Source organism: Salmo salar, chromosome 28 (assembly GCF_965601325.2).
Source record: "Salmo salar chromosome 28, fSalSal1, whole genome shotgun sequence".
Lineage (NCBI taxonomy): Eukaryota > Metazoa > Chordata > Actinopteri > Salmoniformes > Salmonidae > Salmo > Salmo salar.
The window spans coordinates 13304026-13324213 of record NC_138318.1 but is presented as its reverse complement, the minus strand read 5'-3'; the positions used below and the strand labels follow the sequence as shown (position 1 = coordinate 13324213).

At 42.8% G+C, this 20188-nt stretch overlaps 1 protein-coding gene across 3 annotated transcripts in view; it reads right to left on the bottom strand.

Annotated features, from left to right (window-relative positions):
• Positions 1–20188, bottom strand: part of cacna1g (calcium voltage-gated channel subunit alpha1 G) — a 209547-nt gene that overhangs the window by 76949 nt on the left and 112410 nt on the right. For all 3 annotated transcript variants that reach the window (XM_082970476.1, XM_045710396.2, XM_082970475.1), the window contains exon 17: positions 17693–17816. In XM_082970476.1, coding sequence (XP_082826602.1) covers positions 17693–17816 — 124 coding nt within the window. The remainder of the gene's footprint in view (positions 1–17692; positions 17817–20188) is intronic.

The window sequence follows — 20188 nt, the reverse complement described above, 5'->3', positions numbered from 1 at the left end:
CGGATGTGCCAGGGCTTGCAAACTATTACAGACTACAAAGGGAAGCACAGTCGAGAGCTTCCCAGTGACACAAGCCGACCAGACGAGCTAAATAACGTCTTTGCTCGCATCAAAGCAAGTAACACTGAAACATGCATGAGAGCATCAGCTGTTCCGGATGACTGTGTGATCATGCTCTCCGCAGCCGATGTGAGAAAGACCTTTAAAGAAGGTCAACATTCACAAGGCCGCAGGGCCAGACGGATTACCAGGACATGTACTCCGAGCATGCGCTGACCAACTGGCAAGTTTCTTCACTGACATTTTCAACCTCTCCCAGTCTGAGTCTAATGCCAACATTTCAAGCAGACCACCATAGTCCCTGTGCCCAAGAACACTAAGGTAACCTGCCTAAATGACTACTGACCCATAGCACTCACTTCTGTAGCCATGAAATGTTTTGAAAGAATGGTCATGGCTCACATAAACAGCATTATCCCAGAAACCCTAGACCCACAAAAAATGTCCATACCGCCCCAACAGATCCACAGATGCACTCCACACTGCCCTTTCACACCTGGACAAAAGAAACACTTATGTGAGAATGCTTTTCACTGACTACAGCTCAGCGTTCAACACCATAGCACCCTGAAAATGTATCACTAAGCTAAGGACCCTGGGACTAAACACTTCCCTCTGCAACTGGATCCTGGACTTCCTGACAGGCCTCTCCCAGGTGGTAAGGGTAGTTAACAACACATACGCAAAGCTGATACTCAACACAGGGGCCCGTCGGGGGTGCGTGCTCAGTCCCCTCCTGTACTCCCTGTTCACTCATCACTGCATGGCCAGGCATGACTCCAACACCATCATTAAGTTTGCTGATGACAACAGTGGTAGGCCTGATAACCGACAATGGTGAGACAGCCTACAGAGAGGACCATTTGGTGCCAGGACAACAAACTCTCCCTCAACGTGATCAAGACAAAAGAGATGATTGTGGACTACAGGAAAAGGAGGACCGAGCACACCCCAATGGCAACTGCTCAGCCTCCGACCGCAAGGCACTACAGAGGGTAGTGCGTACAGCCCAGTACATCACCGGGGCCAAGCTTCCTGCCATCCAGGACCTCTATAGGAAGGCCCTAAAAATTGTCAAAGACTCCAGCCACCCTAGTCATAGACTGTTCTCCCTGCTACCACACGGCAAGTGGTACGGGAGCGCCAAGTCTAGGTCCAAGCTATAAGACTCCTGAACATCTAATCAAATGGCTACCCAGACTATTTGCATTGCCCTCCCCCCTTCAATGCTGCTGCTACTCTGTTATTGTCTATGCATAGTCACTTTAATAACTCTACATGTACATATTACCTCAATTACCTCGACACCGGGGCCCCCGCACATTGACTCTGTACCGGTACCCCCTGTATATAGCCCCGCTATTGTTATTTTACTGCTACTCTTTAATTATTTGTTATTTTTATCTCATACTTTTTTTTAGGTATATTGTCTTAAAACTACATTGTTGGTTAACTTGTTATGGATAGGGGGCAGTATTTTCACAGCGGGATAAAAAACGTACCCGATTTAATCTGATTATTACTCCGGCCCAGAAACTAGAATATGGATATAATTATTAGCTTCGGATAGAAAACACTCCAAAATTTCTAAAACTGTTTGAAGGGTGTCTGTGAGTATAACAGAACTCATTTGGCAGGCCAAAACCTGAGAAGATTCCAAACAGGAAGCGCCCTCTCTGACTATTTCTTGGCCTTCTTGATCATCTCTATCCAAAACAGGGGATATCTGCTGTAACATTACATTTTCTAATGCTCCCATAGGCTCTCAGAAGGCGCCAGAACGTTGAATGATGACTTTGCAGGCCATGGCTGAAAAACAGTAGCGCATTTGGATAGTGGTCGATCTGAGAACAATGAGACTGGGGGCGCGTGCACGAGACGACTCCATGTTTTTATTTTTTCGTCTTTGAACGAAAACAGGGTTTCCCGGTCGGAATATTATCGCTTTTTTACGAGAAAAATCGCATAAAAATTGATTTTAAACAGCGTTTGACATGCTTCGAAGTATGGTAATGGAATATTTTGACATTTTTTGTCACGAAACGCGCCGGGCGCATCACCCTTCTTTACCCTTCGGATAGTGTCTTGAACGCACGAACAAAACGCCGCTATTTGGATATAACTGTGGATTATTTGGAACCAAACCAACATTTGTTATTGAAGTAGTCCTGGGAGTGCATTCTGACGAAGAACAGCAAAGGTAATCCAATTTTTCTTATAGTAAATCTGAGTTTGGTGAGTACCAATCTTGGTGGGTGTCAAAATAGCTAGCCATGATGGCCGGGCTATCTACTCAGAATATTGCAAAATGTGCTTTCACCGAAAAGCTATTTTAAAATCGGACACCGCAATTGCATAAAGGAGTTCTGTATCTATAATTCTTAAAATAATTGTTATGTTTTTTGTGAACGTTTATCGTGAGTAATTTAGTAAATTCACCGGAAGTGTTCGGTGGGAATGCTAGTTCTGAACGTCACATGCTAATGTAAAAAGCTGGTTTTTGATATAAATATGAACTTGATTGAACAAAACATGCATGTATTGTATAACATAATGTCCTAGGAGTGTCATCTGATGAAGATCATCAAAGGTTAGTGCTGCATTTAGCTGTGGTTTTGTTTTTTGTGACATTATATGCTAGCTTGAAAAATGGGTGTCTGATTATTTCTGTCTGGGTACTCTGCTGACATAATCTAATGTTTTGCTTTCGCTGTAAAGCCTTTTTGAAATCGGACAGTGTGGTTAGATAAAGGAGAGTCCTGTCTTTAAAATGGTGTAAAATAGTCATATGTTTGAAAAATGGAAGTTGTTGGATTTTTGAGGAATTTGTAATTAGCGCCACTCCTATCATTGGATATTGGAGCAGGTGTTCCGCTAGCGGAACGTCTAGATGTAAGAGGTTTTAAGTACTTGAAAGTAATCATTTCACTGTAAGGTCTACACCTGTTGGATTTCATCGCATGTGACAAATACAATTTGTTTTGATTACTGCAGATTACTTTATCACTGACCTCAACCCAGAGTCTCTCAGAGCGCTTACTGACACCCCTATCAGATCACAGCAAAATCACAGTCTACTTGAACAGAGCAATTGTCACGGTTGTCCAAAGGAGTGGACCAAAGTGCAGCGTCGTTGTAGTTCCACATTTGATTTAATCCGTGAAACTTTGCAATACATCAATAACTGAATTGACAAAACAACAAACCTTGACGCAGAGAGAAACAAACACTACTCAAAATATAGTCACCCACAAAACCCAGGAAGAAAAACCCAGACTTAAACATGATCTCCAATTAGAGACAATGAGGACCAGCTGCCTCCAATTGGAGATCATCCCAAACAAGCCAACATAGAAATACAAAAACTAGAACCTAACATAGAAAAAGAAAACATAGAAAAACCCAAAACACCCCCTGTCATGCCCTGACCTACACTACCATAGAAAATAACATCTTACTATGGTCAGGACGTGACAGTACCCCCCCCCAAAGGTGCAGACTCCGACCGCACCTAAACAGAACAATAACCCCCCCCCCAAAAAAAAAGGGAGGGTAGGGTGTGTGACAATTGTCTATGGCGGCTCTGATGCAGTACACAGAACCTTACTATCCAGTGGATCCTCCAGCAGAGGAGGCGATTCCGGTTCAGGGCGTAACCCCCGGTCCGCCCGCAGATCCCTCTGCTTCTGTACCACCGGACCGTGGATCGTCGTCAGAGGAACCGGACTGTAGATCATCGCCGGAGGTTCTGGGCTGCAGGCCGTCGTTGAAGACTCTGGACGGAGGAATGTCTCAGGAGGTTCCGGACTGTAGGCCGTCGCTGGAGGCTCCGGACTGGGGAGCGTCGCTGGAGGCCTGATGCGTGGGGCTGGCATAGGTGGCGCCAGACTGGTAACACGCACCTCAGGGCGAGTGCGAGGAGCAGGCACAGGACGTACCAGGCTGGATAGACTCACTGGAGGCCGGGTACGTGGGGCAGGCACAGGGTATACTGGGCCGAGGAGGCGCACTGGAGGTCTGGAGCTTATGGCTGGCACAACCCATCTTTGCTGGATGCTCAACCCAGCTCGACAACTGCAAGGCGTGGGCACAGATCGCACCGGCCTGTGAGTGCGCACTGGCGACACAGTGCGCATCACCGCATAACACGGTGCTTGCCCCGTCACTCGCTCCCCACAGTAAGCACGGGGAGTTGGCTCAGGTCTCCACCCTGACTCTGCCAAACTCCCCGTGTGCCCCCCCCCCCCACATTTTTTTTGGGGGGGTGCCTCTCGGGCTTCCTTTGTTGGGCTAGCTCCTCATAGCATCGGCGTTCCGCTTGCGCCGTCTCCACCTGCTTCCATGGCAGGGACTTGTCCCCTGCCATTACCTCCTCCCAGGTCCAGGACGTCCTCCATTCTCTCTTCTCCTGAGCCCAGAATCCCTGCTCCTCCTGGGCATGCTGCTTGGTCCTTTTGTGGTGGGTGATTCTGTCATGGTTGTCCAAAGGAGTAGACCAAAGTGCAGCGTGGTTGTAGTTCCACATTTGATTTAATCCGTGAAACTTTGCAATACATAAATAACTGAATTGACAAAACAACAAACTGTGATGCAGAGAGAAACAAACACTACTCAAAATATAATCACCCACAAAACACAGGAAGAAAAACCCCTACTTAAATATGATCTCCAATTAGAGACAACGAGGACCAGCTGCCTCCAATTGGAGATCATCCCAAACAAGCCAACATAGAAATACAAAAACTAGAACCTAACATAGAAATAGAAAACATAGAAAAACACAAAACACCCCTTGTCACGCCCTGACCTACACTACCATAGAAAATAACATCTTACCATGGTCAGGACGTGACAGCAATACTCAAAGGCATCAAAGCCAAAGGAACTGCATAACATTAACAAATGCAAAAGATGGAAGGAAAGTAGTGTAGAAACCTAACAACAAAAATTTCAGGCAACAACAAATTCAACCACTTCTAGACAACTTCCTGAACAAAACATTTCACTGTAATAGTGAAGGTGTAAACTTGGCAGTAGAAAACTTAAAAAGTATATTTCACCTCTAAGCTTCCCTAAATGTAAAGCAGACAACATAATAACAATGACAAATGGTTTGATGAAGAATGCAAAACCTAAGAAAGAAATTTAGAAACCAATCGAACCAAAACATAGAGACCCAGAAAACCTGAGCCAATACCTTCACTATGGTGAATCACTAAAACAATACAGAAATACATCACGGAAAAAGAAGGAACAGACTGTCAGAAATCAGCTCAATGTAATTGAAGAATCCATAGAATCAAACCACTTTTGGGTGCACTCTCAGCGCACATCGTTACAAACACGAAGAGTTATCTATCCAAAATGGAGATGTATGGATAAACCACTTCTCCAATCTTTTTGGCTCTATAACAAAGAAAAAACGAAAAAACATATACATGATCAAATACAAATGTTTGAATCAACTATTAAAGACTACCCAAACCCACTGGATTCTTCATTTACATTGAATGAACTATAGGACAATATACAAACCCAAAAGCCCTGTGGTGTTGATAGTATCCTAAATGAAATGATAAGATATACAGACCACAAATTCAAATTGGCTATACTTCAACTTTTTAACTTCATACTCAACTCTGGCATCTTCCCCAATACTTGGAACCAAGGACTAATCACCCCAATCCACAAATGTGGAGACAAATTTGATCCCAATAACTACCGCGGGATATGCGGAAAATCTTTGGAAAATCCTCTGCATTATCAGTGGAAACAATGTACAGAGAAAATGTCAAATTGGCTTTCTACCAAATGACCATGTGACAGACTACGTATTCACCCTGCTCACTCTAACTGAAAAACAAACGAACCAAATCAAAAGCAAAGTCTTCTCATGTTTTGATTTCAAAAACGTTTGTTGACTCAATTTGGCATGAGGATCTGCTATACAAATTGATGGAAAGCGGTGTTGGGAAAAAAACAAACCCTACCCTGTTGTTTGTATCGCACTGCTTTGCTCTATCTTGGCCAGGTCGCAGTTGTAAATAAAAACTTGCTCTCAACTGGCCTACCTGGTTAAATAAAGGTGAAATAAAAAATAAATAAATATAAAAATCTCAGTAAGACAAAGATAATGATGTTCCAAAAAAGGTCCAGTTGCCCTAGAGCACACAAAAAGCTATACATACGGCGGCCTAAACAACAGTTCCACAGGTAACTTCCACAAAGCTGTGAATGACCTGAGAGAAAAAGCAAGAAGGGCCTTCTAAGCCATCAAAAGGAACATAAAATATTCAACATGCCAATTTGGTTTCATCAACCAAGAATTCACAAAATGGGAGAAACTCAAAATTAAGACTCTGCATGCAGAATTCTGCAAATATATCCTCAGTGCAAAACGTAAAACACAAAATAATGCATGCCCGCAAATGATCAAAATCCAGAAAGAGACATTCAATTCTACAACCGCCTAAAAGGAAGTGATTCCCAAACATTCCATAAGAAAGTCATCACCTACAGAGACATGAACCTGGAGGAGAGTCCCCTAAGCAAGCAGGTCCTGGGGCTCTGTTCACAAACACAAACAGAGCACTAGGACAGCAACACAATTAGACCCAACCAAATCATGAGAAAACAAAAAGATAATTACTTGACACATTGGAAAGAATTAACAAAAAAACTGCTCAAACTAGAATGCTATTTGGCCCTAAACAGAGAGTACATAGTGGTAGAATACCTGACCACTGTGACTGATCTAAAATTAAGGAAAGCTTTGACTATGTACAGACTCAGTGAGCATAGCATTGCTATTGAGAGAGGCTGCCGTAGGCAGACCTGGCTCTCAAGAGATGAAAGGCTATGTGCACACTGCCCACAAAATGAAGTGAAACTGAGCTGCACCTCCTAACCTCCTGTCAAATGTATACCCTATAGTTGTATACCCTATACCCTATGTATACCCTATACCAAATAGTTCTCCCAGATTACACAGACCCACAAAGAATTCGAAAAACAATCAAATTTGTATAAATTCCCATATTTATTGGGTGAAATACCACAGTGTGCCATCACAGCAGCAATATTTGTGAACTGTTGCCACAAGAAAAGGGCAACCAGTGAAGAACAAACAACACTGTAAATATAACCCATATTTATGTTTATTTATTTTCCTTTTTGTCCATTAACTATTTGCACATCGTTACAACACTGTGTATAGCCATAATATGACATTTGAAATGTCTCTATTCCTTTTGTGATTGTAATGTTTACTGTTCATTTTTTATTGTTTATTTCACTTTTGTTTATTATCTATTTCCCTTGAATTGGCAATGTAAACACGTTTCCCATGCCAATGAAGCCCTTTGAATTTAATTGATAGAGAGGTTATCATCGAGCAACTTCATTGGAACTTTCGTAATGTCACACTTCAGCGTTGTCTCTGTGCTGCTGTGCTGTTTGTTTGCCTCTTGGCTACCTGCTAAACTTAATTTTTTTAAACTTTTAAAAACCATTTAATCATAACTCTGCATTTAACACATTTACCAACATCTTAGCTTTTCCCTCATTCAACTTTTTTCATTCAGCTTTTTCACACGGATGGTTTATTTGGACATGGTTCTTCTACAGGACCGCCACCAGCTGAAAAATCGAAGTAGTAACATTAACGCTATGTCATCTAATTGCAGTCGCTGCACTCATAATATGTGGATAGCCGAGTGTCAAGCCCAGCTTCAGATGCAATCATTAGGAAAGGGCAATTTAAGTGTAGGAAAGGTTGAAACTGTCTGTGCCGCCAGTAAGTACAGATAGTAGTATAAATCCCCAAACACAGTCCCCACAGCCTGACGAGTTTCTCAAGGCTTCTGGAACGAAATGCTGTCATCATGCTCAACCGGTGTCGCTCATTCACCCGACAGAAACTTTCAACCGGTTCTTCCCATTAAGCAATGAGTCAGAGTCAAAGGCTGAGTTTTCTCAGGTTTCTTCTCCACCCGTTATGGGGTCTAAGCTGCCGAAGCCTCCCACCATTAGCTCTGACAAATTGAAAACCCTAGTCATTGGCGACTCCATTACCTGCAATATTAGACTTAAAAATAATCATAGAGCGATCATACACTGTTTACCAGGGGTTAGGGCTACCTACATAAAGGCTGATCTGAAGAAGGTGCTGGCTAAGGCTAAAACTGGAGAGTGTAGAGTATAGGGATATTTTGTTATCCATATCGCAACCAACAATGTTAGGATGAGACAGTCAGAGGTCACGAAGCGCAACATAGCGTCAGTGTGTAAATTAGCTAGAAAAATGTGTTGGCATTGAGTAATTGTCTCTGGCCCCCTTCCTATTAGGGGGAGTGATGAGCTCTACAGCAGAGTCTCACAACTTAATTGCTGGTTGAAAACTGTTTTCTGCCCCTCCCAAAAGATAGAATTTGTAGCTAATTGTCCCTCTTTCTGGGAATCATGCACAAACAGGACCAAGCCTGACCTCCTGAGGAGTGACAGAGTCCATCCAAGCTGGAGGGGTGCTCTCATATCTATCAACATAGACAGGGATCTAACTCCTCTAGCTCCACACTGAGATAGGGTGCAGGCCAGGCAGCAGGCTATTAGCCAGCCTGCCACCTTAGTGGAGCCTGCCATTTGCACAGTCAGTGTAGTCAGCTCAGCTATCCACATTAAGACCGTGTCTGTGCCTTCTATCTAAGTTGGGAAAAACTAAACATGGTGGTGTTCACCATAGCTATCTCACTGGAATAAAGACCTCCTCCATTCCTGTCATTATTGAAAGAGATTGTGATATCTCACATCTCAAAACAGGACTACTTAATGTTAGATCCCTCACTTCCAAGGCAGTCATAGTCATTGAACTAATCACTGATCATAACCTTGATGTGATTGACGTGACTGAAACATGGCTCAAGCCTGATGAATTGACTGTGTTATATGAGGCCTCTCCTCCTGGTTACACTAGTGACCATATCCCACACGCATCCTGCAAAAGCGGAGCTGTTGCTAACATTGACGACAGCAAATTATTATTATTATCAATGACGATCTTGTCTCATCGCTGCAACTCCCCAACGGGCCCGGGAGAGGGGAAGGTCGAGTCATGCGTCCCCCGAAACCTGACCCGCCAAACCACGCTCCTTAACACCCTCCAGCTTAACCCGGAAGACAGTCACATCAATGTGTCGGAGGAAACACCGTTCAACTGACGACCAGAGTCAGCCTGTAGGCACCGGGCCCACCACAAGGAGTTGCTAGAGCGCGATGAGACAAGTAAAGCCCCCCCGGGCCAAACCCTCCCCTAAGCCGAACGATGCTGGGATAATTCTGCGCCGCCCTATGGGACTCTCGGTCACGGCCGATTGTGACACAGCCTGGGATCGAACACAGGTCTTATGTGACGCCTCAAGCACTGCGATACAATACCTTAGACCGCTGCGCCACTCGGAAGGTCCACGACAGCAAATTTAAATTTACAAAAACAGAAATGTATGTGTTTTTGACTTTTGAGCTTTTAGTCATGAAATCTATGCAGCCTAATCAATCACTTGTTATAGCTACTGCTCACAGGCAACCTGGGCCATATACAGCGTTCCTCACTGAGTTCCCTGTATTCCTATCGGGCCTTTTAGTCATCGCAAATAATATTAAAAGTCCACAAATCAACTCCAAAAGGGTTTTGTCCGAAAATGTCTCCCGAACCTACGCAAACCTTGGATCTAATTTTGTCCAGTGGGATAAATATTTTTCCTCCTAATCCTGGACTATCAGACCATCATTTTATTATGTTTGCAATCTCAACAAATAATCTGCTTAGACCCCAACCAAGGATTATCAAAAGATGCACTATAAATTCTCGGACAACCCAAAGATTCCTAGATGCCCTTCCAGTATCTGTTAACCACCTAACTGAGGATCTAAATTGAACCTTACGTAATACCCTAGATGCAGTCACACCCCTAAAAACAAAACAAAAAACATTTGTCAAAAGAAATTAGCTCCCTGGTATAAAGAAAATTCCAGAGCCCCGATGCAAGCTTCCAGAAAATTGGAACGGAAATGGCACTCCACCAAACTGGAAGTCTTCTGGCTACTTTGGAAAGACAGTACCGTGCAATATCTAAGAGCCCTCACTGCTGCTCGATCAGCCTATTTTTCTAACCTAATTGAGGAGAATAAGAACAATCCTAATGATGTCGCAAAGCTAACTAAACAACAGCATTCCCCAAGAGAGGATGGATTTCACTTCAGCAGTGATGAATTCATGAACTTCTTTGACGAAAAGATCATGATCATTAGAAAGCAAATTAAGGACTCATCTTTGAATCTGCGTATTTCTCCAAAGCTCGGTTGTCCTGAGTCTGCACAACACAGCCAGGACCAAGGATCAATGGAGACTCAAGTTGTTTAATCCTGTTATCTTTTAACACATTCACAAAAATAGTCATGGTCTTTAAACATTCCAGCTGCATACTCGACCCTATTCCAACTAAACTACTGAAATAGCTACTTCCTGTGCTTTGCCCTCTTATGTTGAACATAATAAACATTGTGTACCAAACTCACTAAAAGTGGCATAAATAAAGCCTCTCTTGAAAAAGCCAAACTATCAGCCTATATCGATAGGATTCTCACCGTTCTTTTTGAAGACAAATTATTTATTTCGAAACGCTTCAGTCAGGAAGGTGATAAATGACCTTTTAACCTGTTATGGCTAGGGGGCAGTATTTTCACGGCTGGATAAAAAACGTACCCGATTTAATCTGGTTACTACTCCTGCCCAGTAACTAGAATATGCATACAATTATTGGCTTTGGATAGAAAACACCCTAAAGTTTCTAAAACTGTTTGAATGGTGTCTGTGAGTATAACAGAACTCATATGGCAGGCAAAAACCTGAGAAGATTTCATGCAGGAAGTGGCCTGTCTGACAAGGTGTCGTTCTTCTTGTCTCTGTTTATTGAAGAGTGAGGATCTTAGCTGTCCCGTGACACTTCCTACGGCTGCCATAGGCTCTCAGAAGACGGCAAAACGCTGAATCGTGGCTTTGCAGGCTCTGGCTGAAACAAAGTAGCGCGTTTGGGTAGTGGCTGGTTACAGCACTGTGAGACTCAGGCTCGTGCCCGCGTCGACCGAAAGCTTTGTTTTCTTTCCTCTGTTTAGCTAAATGGACATTCCCGGTCGGAATATTATCGCTTTTTTACGAGAAAAATGGCATAAAAATGGATTTTAAACAGCGGTTGACATGCTTCGAAGTACGGTAATGGAATATTTAGATTTTTTTTGTCACGAATTGCGCCATCCGCGCGACCCTGATTTACCATTTCGGATAGTGTCTGGGATGCACGAACAAAGCGCCGCTATTCGGATATAACGATGGATTATTTTGGACCAAACCAACATTTGTTATTGAAGTAGCAGTCCTGGGAGTGCATTCTGACGAAGACAACAAAAGGTAATCAAACTTTTATAATAGTAAATCTGATATTGGTGAGTGCTAAACTTGCCGGGTGTCTAAATAGCTAGCCCGTGATGGCTGGGCTATGTACTTAGAATATTGCAAAATGTGCTTTCACCAAAAAGCTATTTTAAAATCGGACATATCGAGTGCATAGAGGAGTTCTGTATCTATAATTCTTTAAATAATTGTTATGCTTTTTGTGAACGTTTATCGTGAGTAATTTAGTAAATTGTTAGCAAATTCCCCGGAAGTTTGCGGGGGGTATGCTAGTTCTGAACGTCACATGCTAATGTAAAAAGCTGTTTTTTGATATAAATATGAACTTGATTGAACAAAACATGCATGTATTGTATAACATAATGTCCTAGGTGTGTCATCTGATGAAGATCATCAAAGGTTAGTGCTGCATTTAGCTGTCTTCTGGGTTTTTGTGACATTATATGCTAGCTTGAAAAATGGGTGTCTGATTATTTCTGGCTTGGTACTCTGCTGACATAATCTAATGTTTTGCTTTCGCTGTAAAGCCTTTTTGAAATCGGACAGTGTGGTTAGATAAAGGAGAGTCTTGTCTTTAAAATGCTGTGAAATAGTCATATGTTTGAAAAATTGAAGTTTTTGTATTTTTGAGGAATTTGTAATTCGCGCCACGCCTATCATTGGATATTGGAGCAGGTGTTCCGCTAGCGGAACGTCTAGATGTAAGAGGTTAATGGCGTCAGACCAAGGCTCAAAATCTGTCCTTGTACTCCTAGACCTTAGTGCTGCTTTTGACACCATCGATCACCACATTCTTTTGGAGAGATTGGAAACCCTAATTGGTCTACAAATACAAGTTCTTGCCTGGTTTAGATCTTATCTGTCAGAAATATATCAGTTCGTCTCTGTGGATTGTTTGTCCTCTGACAAATCAAAAGTTTCGGTGTTCCTCAAGGTTCCGTTTTAGGACCACTATTGTATTCACTATATATTCTACCTCCTGGTGGTGTCATTCGGAAACACAATGTCAAACTTCACTGCTATGCGGATGACACACAGCTGTACATTTTGATGAAACATGGTGAAGCCCCAAAATTGCCTACCCTGGAAGCCTGTGTTTCAGACATAAGGAAGTGAATGGCGGAAAATGTTTTACTTTTAAACTCGGAGAAACAAGAGATGCTAGTTCTATGTCAAAAGAAACAAACACATCTGCTGTTTGATCTGACAATTAATATTGGTGATTGTACAGTCGTCTAAAATAAAACTGTGAAGGACCTCGAAGTTACGCTGGACCCTGATCTCCCTTTTGACGAACATATCAAGAACATTTCAAGGGCAGCATTGGAAAAATCAGATAATTTTGTCCAAAAATTATGCAGAAAAGCTAATCCAATGCTCTACTCTTCGGCTACCTGGGTAAAGCACTAAATAAACTTCTGTTAGTGCTAAATACGGCTGCTAGAATCTTGACTAGAACCCAAGAAATGTATCATATTACTCAAGTGTTAGCCTCTCGACACTGGCTTCGTGTTAAGGCTAGGCCTGATTTCAAGATTTTACTGCTAACCTACAAAACATTACATGGACTTGCTCCTACCTACAGTATCTCTCCGATTTTGTCCTGCCGAACATACCTACACGTACGCTACGGTCACAAGGCTCAGACCTTATAGTCCCTAGAATCTCTAAGCAAACATCTGGAGGCAGGGCTTTCTCCTACAGAGCTCTTATGGTCTGCCTATCCATGTGAGAGAAGCAGACTTGGTCTCAACCTTTAAGTCTATACTGAAAACTCATCTCTTCAGTGGGTCCTACGATTGAGTGCAGTCTGGCCCAGGGGTGCGAAGGTGAACAGCAAGGCACTGGAATGACGAACCGCCCTATCTGTCTCTGTCTGGCTGGCTCCCCTCTCTCCACTGGGATTCTCTGCCTCTGACCCTATTACGGGGGCTGATGCGCTGGCTTACTAGTGCTCTTCCATGCCGTCCCTAGGAGGGGTGCGTCAAGTCGTGCAAGGCTTTTTTTCTCTATACTCGACTTAAGTGGGTTGAGTCACTGACATGATCTCCCTGTCTGGTCTTGCGTGAGCTATACTCAGCCTTGTCTCAGGGTAATAAGTTGGTGGTCTGTTGATATTCCTCTAGAGGTATGGGGCTGTGCTTTGGCAAAGTGGGTGGGGTTACATCCTGCCTGGTTGGCCCTGTTTGGGGGTACCCCCGACCCCCCCTGTCTCAGCCTTCAGTATCTATGCTGCAAGTAGTCTATATCCTGGGAGGCTACGATCAGTCTGTTACATCTGGTGTAATTATCCTTTCTTATCTGTTGTCCTCTGTGAATTTAAGTATGCTCCCTCTAATTCTTTCTCTCTCTCCCTCTCCTCCCGGAGGACCTGATCCCTAGGACTATGCCTCAGGACTGCCTGGCCTGATGGCTCCTGGCTGTCCCCAGTCCACCTGGTCGTGCTGCTGCTCCAGCATCAACTGTTGTGCCTGCGGCTATGGAACCCTGAGCTGTTTGTGCTTTGTTGTCCCGTGCCTGCTGTTTTTTTACTTTTTTGTTCTTGAGGCTGATTTGTCCGGGATTTGATTATCTCTCTCTCCCTCCCCCATCGCTCTACCGCACATGCTGTCTCGACCTTTGAATGCTCTGCTATGAAAAGCCAACTGACATTTAATTTACTCCCGAGGTGGTGACCTGTTGCACCCTCTACAACCACTGTGATTATTATTATTTGACCCTGCTGGTCATCTATGAATGTTTGAACATCTTGAAGAACAATCTGGCCCTAATGGTCATGTACTCTTCTAATCTCCACCCTGCCCAGCCAGAAGAGGACTGACGCCCCCCCCCCCCCCCCCCCCCCCCCACAGAGCCTGTTTCCTTTCTTGGTTCCTTGCTAGGTTTCTTACTTTCTATGGAGTTTTTCCTAAGCACCGTGCTTCTACATCTGCATTGCTTGCTGTTTTGGGTTTTAGGCTGGGTTTCTGTATAGCACTTTGTGACATCTGCTGATGTAAAAAGGTCTTTAGATAGAGCAAGAAAGAGAGAGAGAGAGAGAGAGAGAGAGAGAGAGAGGCAGAGGGATAGAGAGAGGAGGGAGGAAGAGAGGAAGAGAGAAAGAGAGATGTCGGTGTATTAACTAAGCCTTTTGTAAAGGGGGGATGAGAAACTGTTTGGGAATCTAAACAAGGGCTCAGGAAAGAAAACAAGCAGTGTAGCTGGAATGTACAGACCCTCGGACTGACTGCTTATTTACCCAACATACACACACACACACACACACGTTCTATAAACACACTCATTTTTGGCACAGTTATGAGTATTGTGGTGGTGCACTCAATGCAAACGCCGAAAAACCAGCCCCACGTGTGTGTGTGTGTGTGTGTGTGTGTGTGTGTGTGTGTGTGTGTGTGTGTGTGTGTGTGTGTGTGTGTGTGTGTGTGTGTGTGTGTGGACTTTCATTCCCACGCCCTCCCGTACATCTCCTCAAGCCACTTCTGTCGCAACATTATAAAACATTCTTAAAGTCTCTGGGAATATTTGTGGTGACATCATCGGAACGCCTGTTTAAATTGTTTAAGAATTCCGGAGCCGACACCGGTCATTCCTATCCTCTGTGACCATGTGTTTTTCATACTTTCATTCATTATAAACCAACAGACTCGTGAATGGAGGGAGCAGGGGAATATAAAAGAGAGCTATAGATGTGAGAGAGAAAGAGAGAGAGAGAGACAGAGAGAGAGATAGAGGGAAAGAGAGACAGAGAGAGAGAGCAAAGTGAGTAATAACAAGATACTAAAAATATACGCCGGAGTCGTCTCTGAAGTAGTTTAGGATTAACTTTGCTGAATATATTCTGACAGTGAGTGAGAGTGAAATAAAAATAGAAAGGGATGAGATTACAAAAGACAGTGACCAACACAGAGAGCTCCTAAGAAAGAGCAAAGCATCTCCCTCTTTCTTCTGATGTGGCTTGTTGCCTGTCACACACACCAACTGATTTCCACATATGATTAGTTTCGATCTCCTCTCCTTCTTTCCCCTCTCCTTGCCTCTCCTCCCTTCTTATTTTCCTTCTCCTCTTCTCTCCTTTCCTATATTGCATGCCCCAATATACAATCAGTTATGAAAAAACAGGTGTCGACATTATTGGTTATTTTCCAGGCCAGTCAACCTCATAATAACTCCTAAAGATGAAGCATTGAATAAATGTCTGTTCTACCATGAATTAATTTCATGAATCACAGATCAGTAACTAAGCAACTGTTGTTTTCGGTGGTGTTAAACCATCAAAGCCTGACAACCACGTTATGAAACGTGGTGCCAAGCTGGGGAACGACTTTCTAGATACTAAACCAATTACTCACCCAACATTCCACAATAAATTGAATTATAACCAAAAGGGAAATGTACTGTTCTGCAAATGCATAAGAGAAACAAATTGTTATTTACTGCTGTGTAAATGGCACAGGTGAAATACAGATGTAGGTTCTTAATTTGACCAGTTTCTCACAGCAGGAAAATAATCCTGCAGCAACAGGAAATGTGAATTATTTTGTGGATTATAATTATTGGACATTTTTGCAGGGGTTGATACATTTTTTGTTAGGGCAAATCAAGTCTTTCATCTTAAAGTGGAAATTACAAACTTTAGAAGCCTTTTTATGCCTTGAAAACACTACGTTTATATTTCCTGCTGTTCAGGAAATTTCCTGCAACAACAGGGTGATCAAATTGAGATCCTACATCTGTTAGCTCCTGTGGAAGTATGTACTGTATATATGCAGCAAAAGCAATAAACTCCACCGTATTTATTAGTAATTTACTGTGAGAGTGTCTCTAACAAACGCAACTCCCAATCAAGCCTCATTAGAAACAAATGACTTATCTATTTCAGAGTAAATGACACAAGGTCTTACTTCATCTGCTTTACAGACAGGTGAAATTGCAAAAAGAGCCTGTGGAAGCCTACAGTAACTAAATTATATGTATGCAGCAAAAGCAATAACCTCAACTGCGTTTGTTCGTAATAACACATTGCTAAAGTCTCTAGCAAATGTAACTCACAATCAAACCTATTCATTCTAAACCACCAACGATATATATACACCTGCAAAAACCAATCAGACTCAGTAATAAACCAGGCCAGTAATAAACCAGGCCAAGATTGAGGTAAAATAACATTAGGTAATGCAGCTACGAGGCTAAATCCATACTCATATTCACTGTTCAGTGTGTATGCGTATGTGTGTGTGTATGCGTGTGCGTGTGTGGTGTGCTTACTGAGTGTGTGGCCTGCTAGCTACTGTGGGGAGGTCACTGCCAGGCAACCCAATCTCCATACACATTTCCATCCAATTTCAATAATCACCTCATTACAGGGGTTGGGAATTACAGCTGCAGCACAAAATGAGAAATGTATGTGCATCTTAATGGTTTCCCCTGATTAGAGTTGTGTGTGGTTTGTGTGTGTCAAATGGGTGTACATGTGTGACAGTCTGTGTATGTGAAAGTGATCGTGCATGTGTGTGAGAGAGTGTGTGTGTGTGAGAGAGTGTGTGTGTGTGTGTGTGTGTGTGTGTGTGTGTGTGTGTGTGTGTGTGTGTGTGTGTGTATGTGAGTGTTTCAGACATCCTCTCGATATCCTCTGTCATTTCCTTTTTTTCTCATGTTCCCCCTCATTTGATCCTCACACTCATTTGATCCTCACACTCATTTCATCCTCCCAAAATAAACCTTGAGGGCTTTATCCACATTAGTTAAACATGTATTTTCCCCAGTATTATCTCTATACAGAATAGACCAGCAGGCAGGGAGATAATTGAATCAATTACCACAACCGCTGTCTCATCTGTGTTAAAGACAGAAAACAAGGCCGCTACAGAGAGAGTCCACAGAGACTGGACACCAATTATTACGGGTGCAGGAGCATTCGCTACATCAACGAGAATATCAAACCGTGTTAATTAGTGTGTTTATTCCCGTTCTGCATAAGGCTGGATGATGTTGCATCTTTAATTATCAAAGGGCTTTGGGTTGGACAGTATAACAGATGGGGTAAGGAAGAGAGCCAGGTATATTGTGTATATTGTGAGTGTGTGTGTGTGTATGTCTACCTGTGTGTGCGTCTACCTGTGTGTGCGTGTGTGTCTGCGTGCATGCCGGGTGATGTGTGTGGTCACTCACCACGCTGTATGGGTCTATCCTCGGCCTCTCCATGGCGATGGTGATGCAGTTGAGGAAGATGATGACCAGAACGATGTGGTCAAACATCTTGTGGGTTATTATCTTATTGCACGCCATCCGAAACCTGGAAAACACACACAATTTATCATTCATAGAATAAAAATTACGATAATTGGAAACCATATGATGAGAGATGTTAAGCATGTGCAAAATACAACATCACAGTGTATAACATTATTCAGACACACGCCCTTGTATTCTATGAAGTATTAATTAATGAAGCATATTGCACATTAAATAAATAGGCGGGGACTTACAGTTGAAGTCGGAAGTTTACATACATTTAGGTTGGAGTCATTAAAACTCGTTTTTCAACTACTCCACAAATTTCTTGTTAACAAACTATAGTTTTGCCAAGTCGGTTAGGGCATCTACTTTGTGCATGACACAAGTAATTTTTCCAACAATTGTTTACAGACAGATTATTTCACTTATAATTCACTGTGTCACAATTCCAGTGGGTCAGACGTGTACATACATTAAGTTCACTGTGCCTTTGAACAGCTTGGAAAATTCCAGAAAATGATGTCATGGCTTTAGAAGCTTCTGATAGGCTAATTGACATCACTTGAGTAAATTGGAGGTGTACCTGTGGATGTATTTCAAGGCCTACCTTCAAACTCAGTGCCTCTTTGCTTGACATCATGGGAAAATGAAAAAAAAGTCAGCCAAGACCTCAGAAAAAAAAATTGTAGACCTCCACAAGTCTGGTTCATCCTTGGGATCAAATGCCAAACGCCTGAAGGTACCACGTTCATCTGTACAAACAATAGTACGCAAGTATAAACACCATGGGACCACGCAGCCATCATACCGCTCAGGAAGGAGATGCGTTCTGTCTCCTAGACTTTGGTGCGAAAAGTGCAAATAAATCCCAGAACAACAGCAAAGGACCTTGTGAAGATGCTGGAAGAAACAGGTACAAGAGTATCTACATCCACAGTAAAACGAGTCCTATATCAACATAACCTGAAAGGCCGCTCAGCAAGGAAGAAGCCACTGCTCCAAAACTGCCATAAAAAAAAGCCAGACTGCGGTTTGCAACTGCACATGGGGACAAAGATCATACTTTTTGGAGAAATGTCCTCTGGTCTGATGAAACAAAAATAGAACTGTTTGACCATAATGACCATCATTATGTTTGGAGGAAAAAGGGGAAGGCTTGCAAGCCGAAGGACACCATCCCAACCATGAAGCACGGGGTGGCAGCATCATGTTGTGGGGGTGCTTTGCTGCAGGAGGAACTGGTGCACTTCACAAAATAGATGGCATCATGAGGGGGGAAATTTTCTGGATATATTGAAGCCACATCTCAAGACATCAGTCAGGAAGTTAAAGCTTGGTCGCAAATGGGTCTTCCAAATGGACAATGACCCCAAGCATACTTCCAAAGTTGTGGCAAAATGGCTTAAAGACAACAAAGTCAAGGTATTGGAGTGGACATCACAAAGTCCTGACCTCAATCCTTCAGAAGATTTGTGGGCAGAACTGAAAAAGTGTATGCGAGCAAGGAGTCCTACAAACCCGACTCGGTTACACCAGCTCTGTCAGGAGGAAAGGGACAAAATTCACCCAACTTATTGTGGAAGACTACCTGAAATGTTTGACCCAAGTCAAACAATTTAAAGGCAATGCTACCAAATACTAATTGAGTGTATGTGAACTTCTGACCCACTGGGAATGTGATGAAAGAAATAAAAGCTGAAATAAAGCATTCTCTCTAAATAAAGCATTCTCTCTACTATTAATCTGACATTTCACATTCTTAAAATAAAGTGGTGATCCTAACTGAATTTTTACTAGGTTTAAATGTCAGGAATTGTGAAAAACTGAGATTAAATGTATTTGGCTAAGGTGTATGTAAACTTCCAACTTCAACTGTATATTTGTCCTATTTCCCACACGTACTGGAAATGTGTTATTTGCATATTCCCAACTCCCCCTGAGACACCCGCGGAGAGTGGGGTCACGGCCAGGGTCTGCCGTGACCCCATGACCCTGGAGCAATTAGGGTTAAGTGCCTTGCTCAAGGGCACACAGGCTGATTTTTCACATTGTAGGATCATGGATTCAAACTAGTGAACATTCGGTTAATGGCCCAACGCTCTAACCGGTCTGCTACCTGACGCACACTCAAAGATAATGATGATAGATCCACATTAAATCCAAGCCCTTTCCTCATGCATAGTAATTCAATGAACCACAGCTGAAGTGGTAATTAATTAAGTCTAAGCTTCACTAACTGACAAGAAACGGCCATAGCTTCAAATGGAAAGAAAGGGGAATGGAAAATGAATGAAGGAGATAAAAAGACAAGTAAAGAACGAGGGAAGATATAGAGGGAGGAGTGAAATAATGAATCCATGCATGAAGCCCACTCTGATGGAGCATGTCTGTCATAATGTACAAAAGGGAACAATAGCGTGTTCCTTAGAT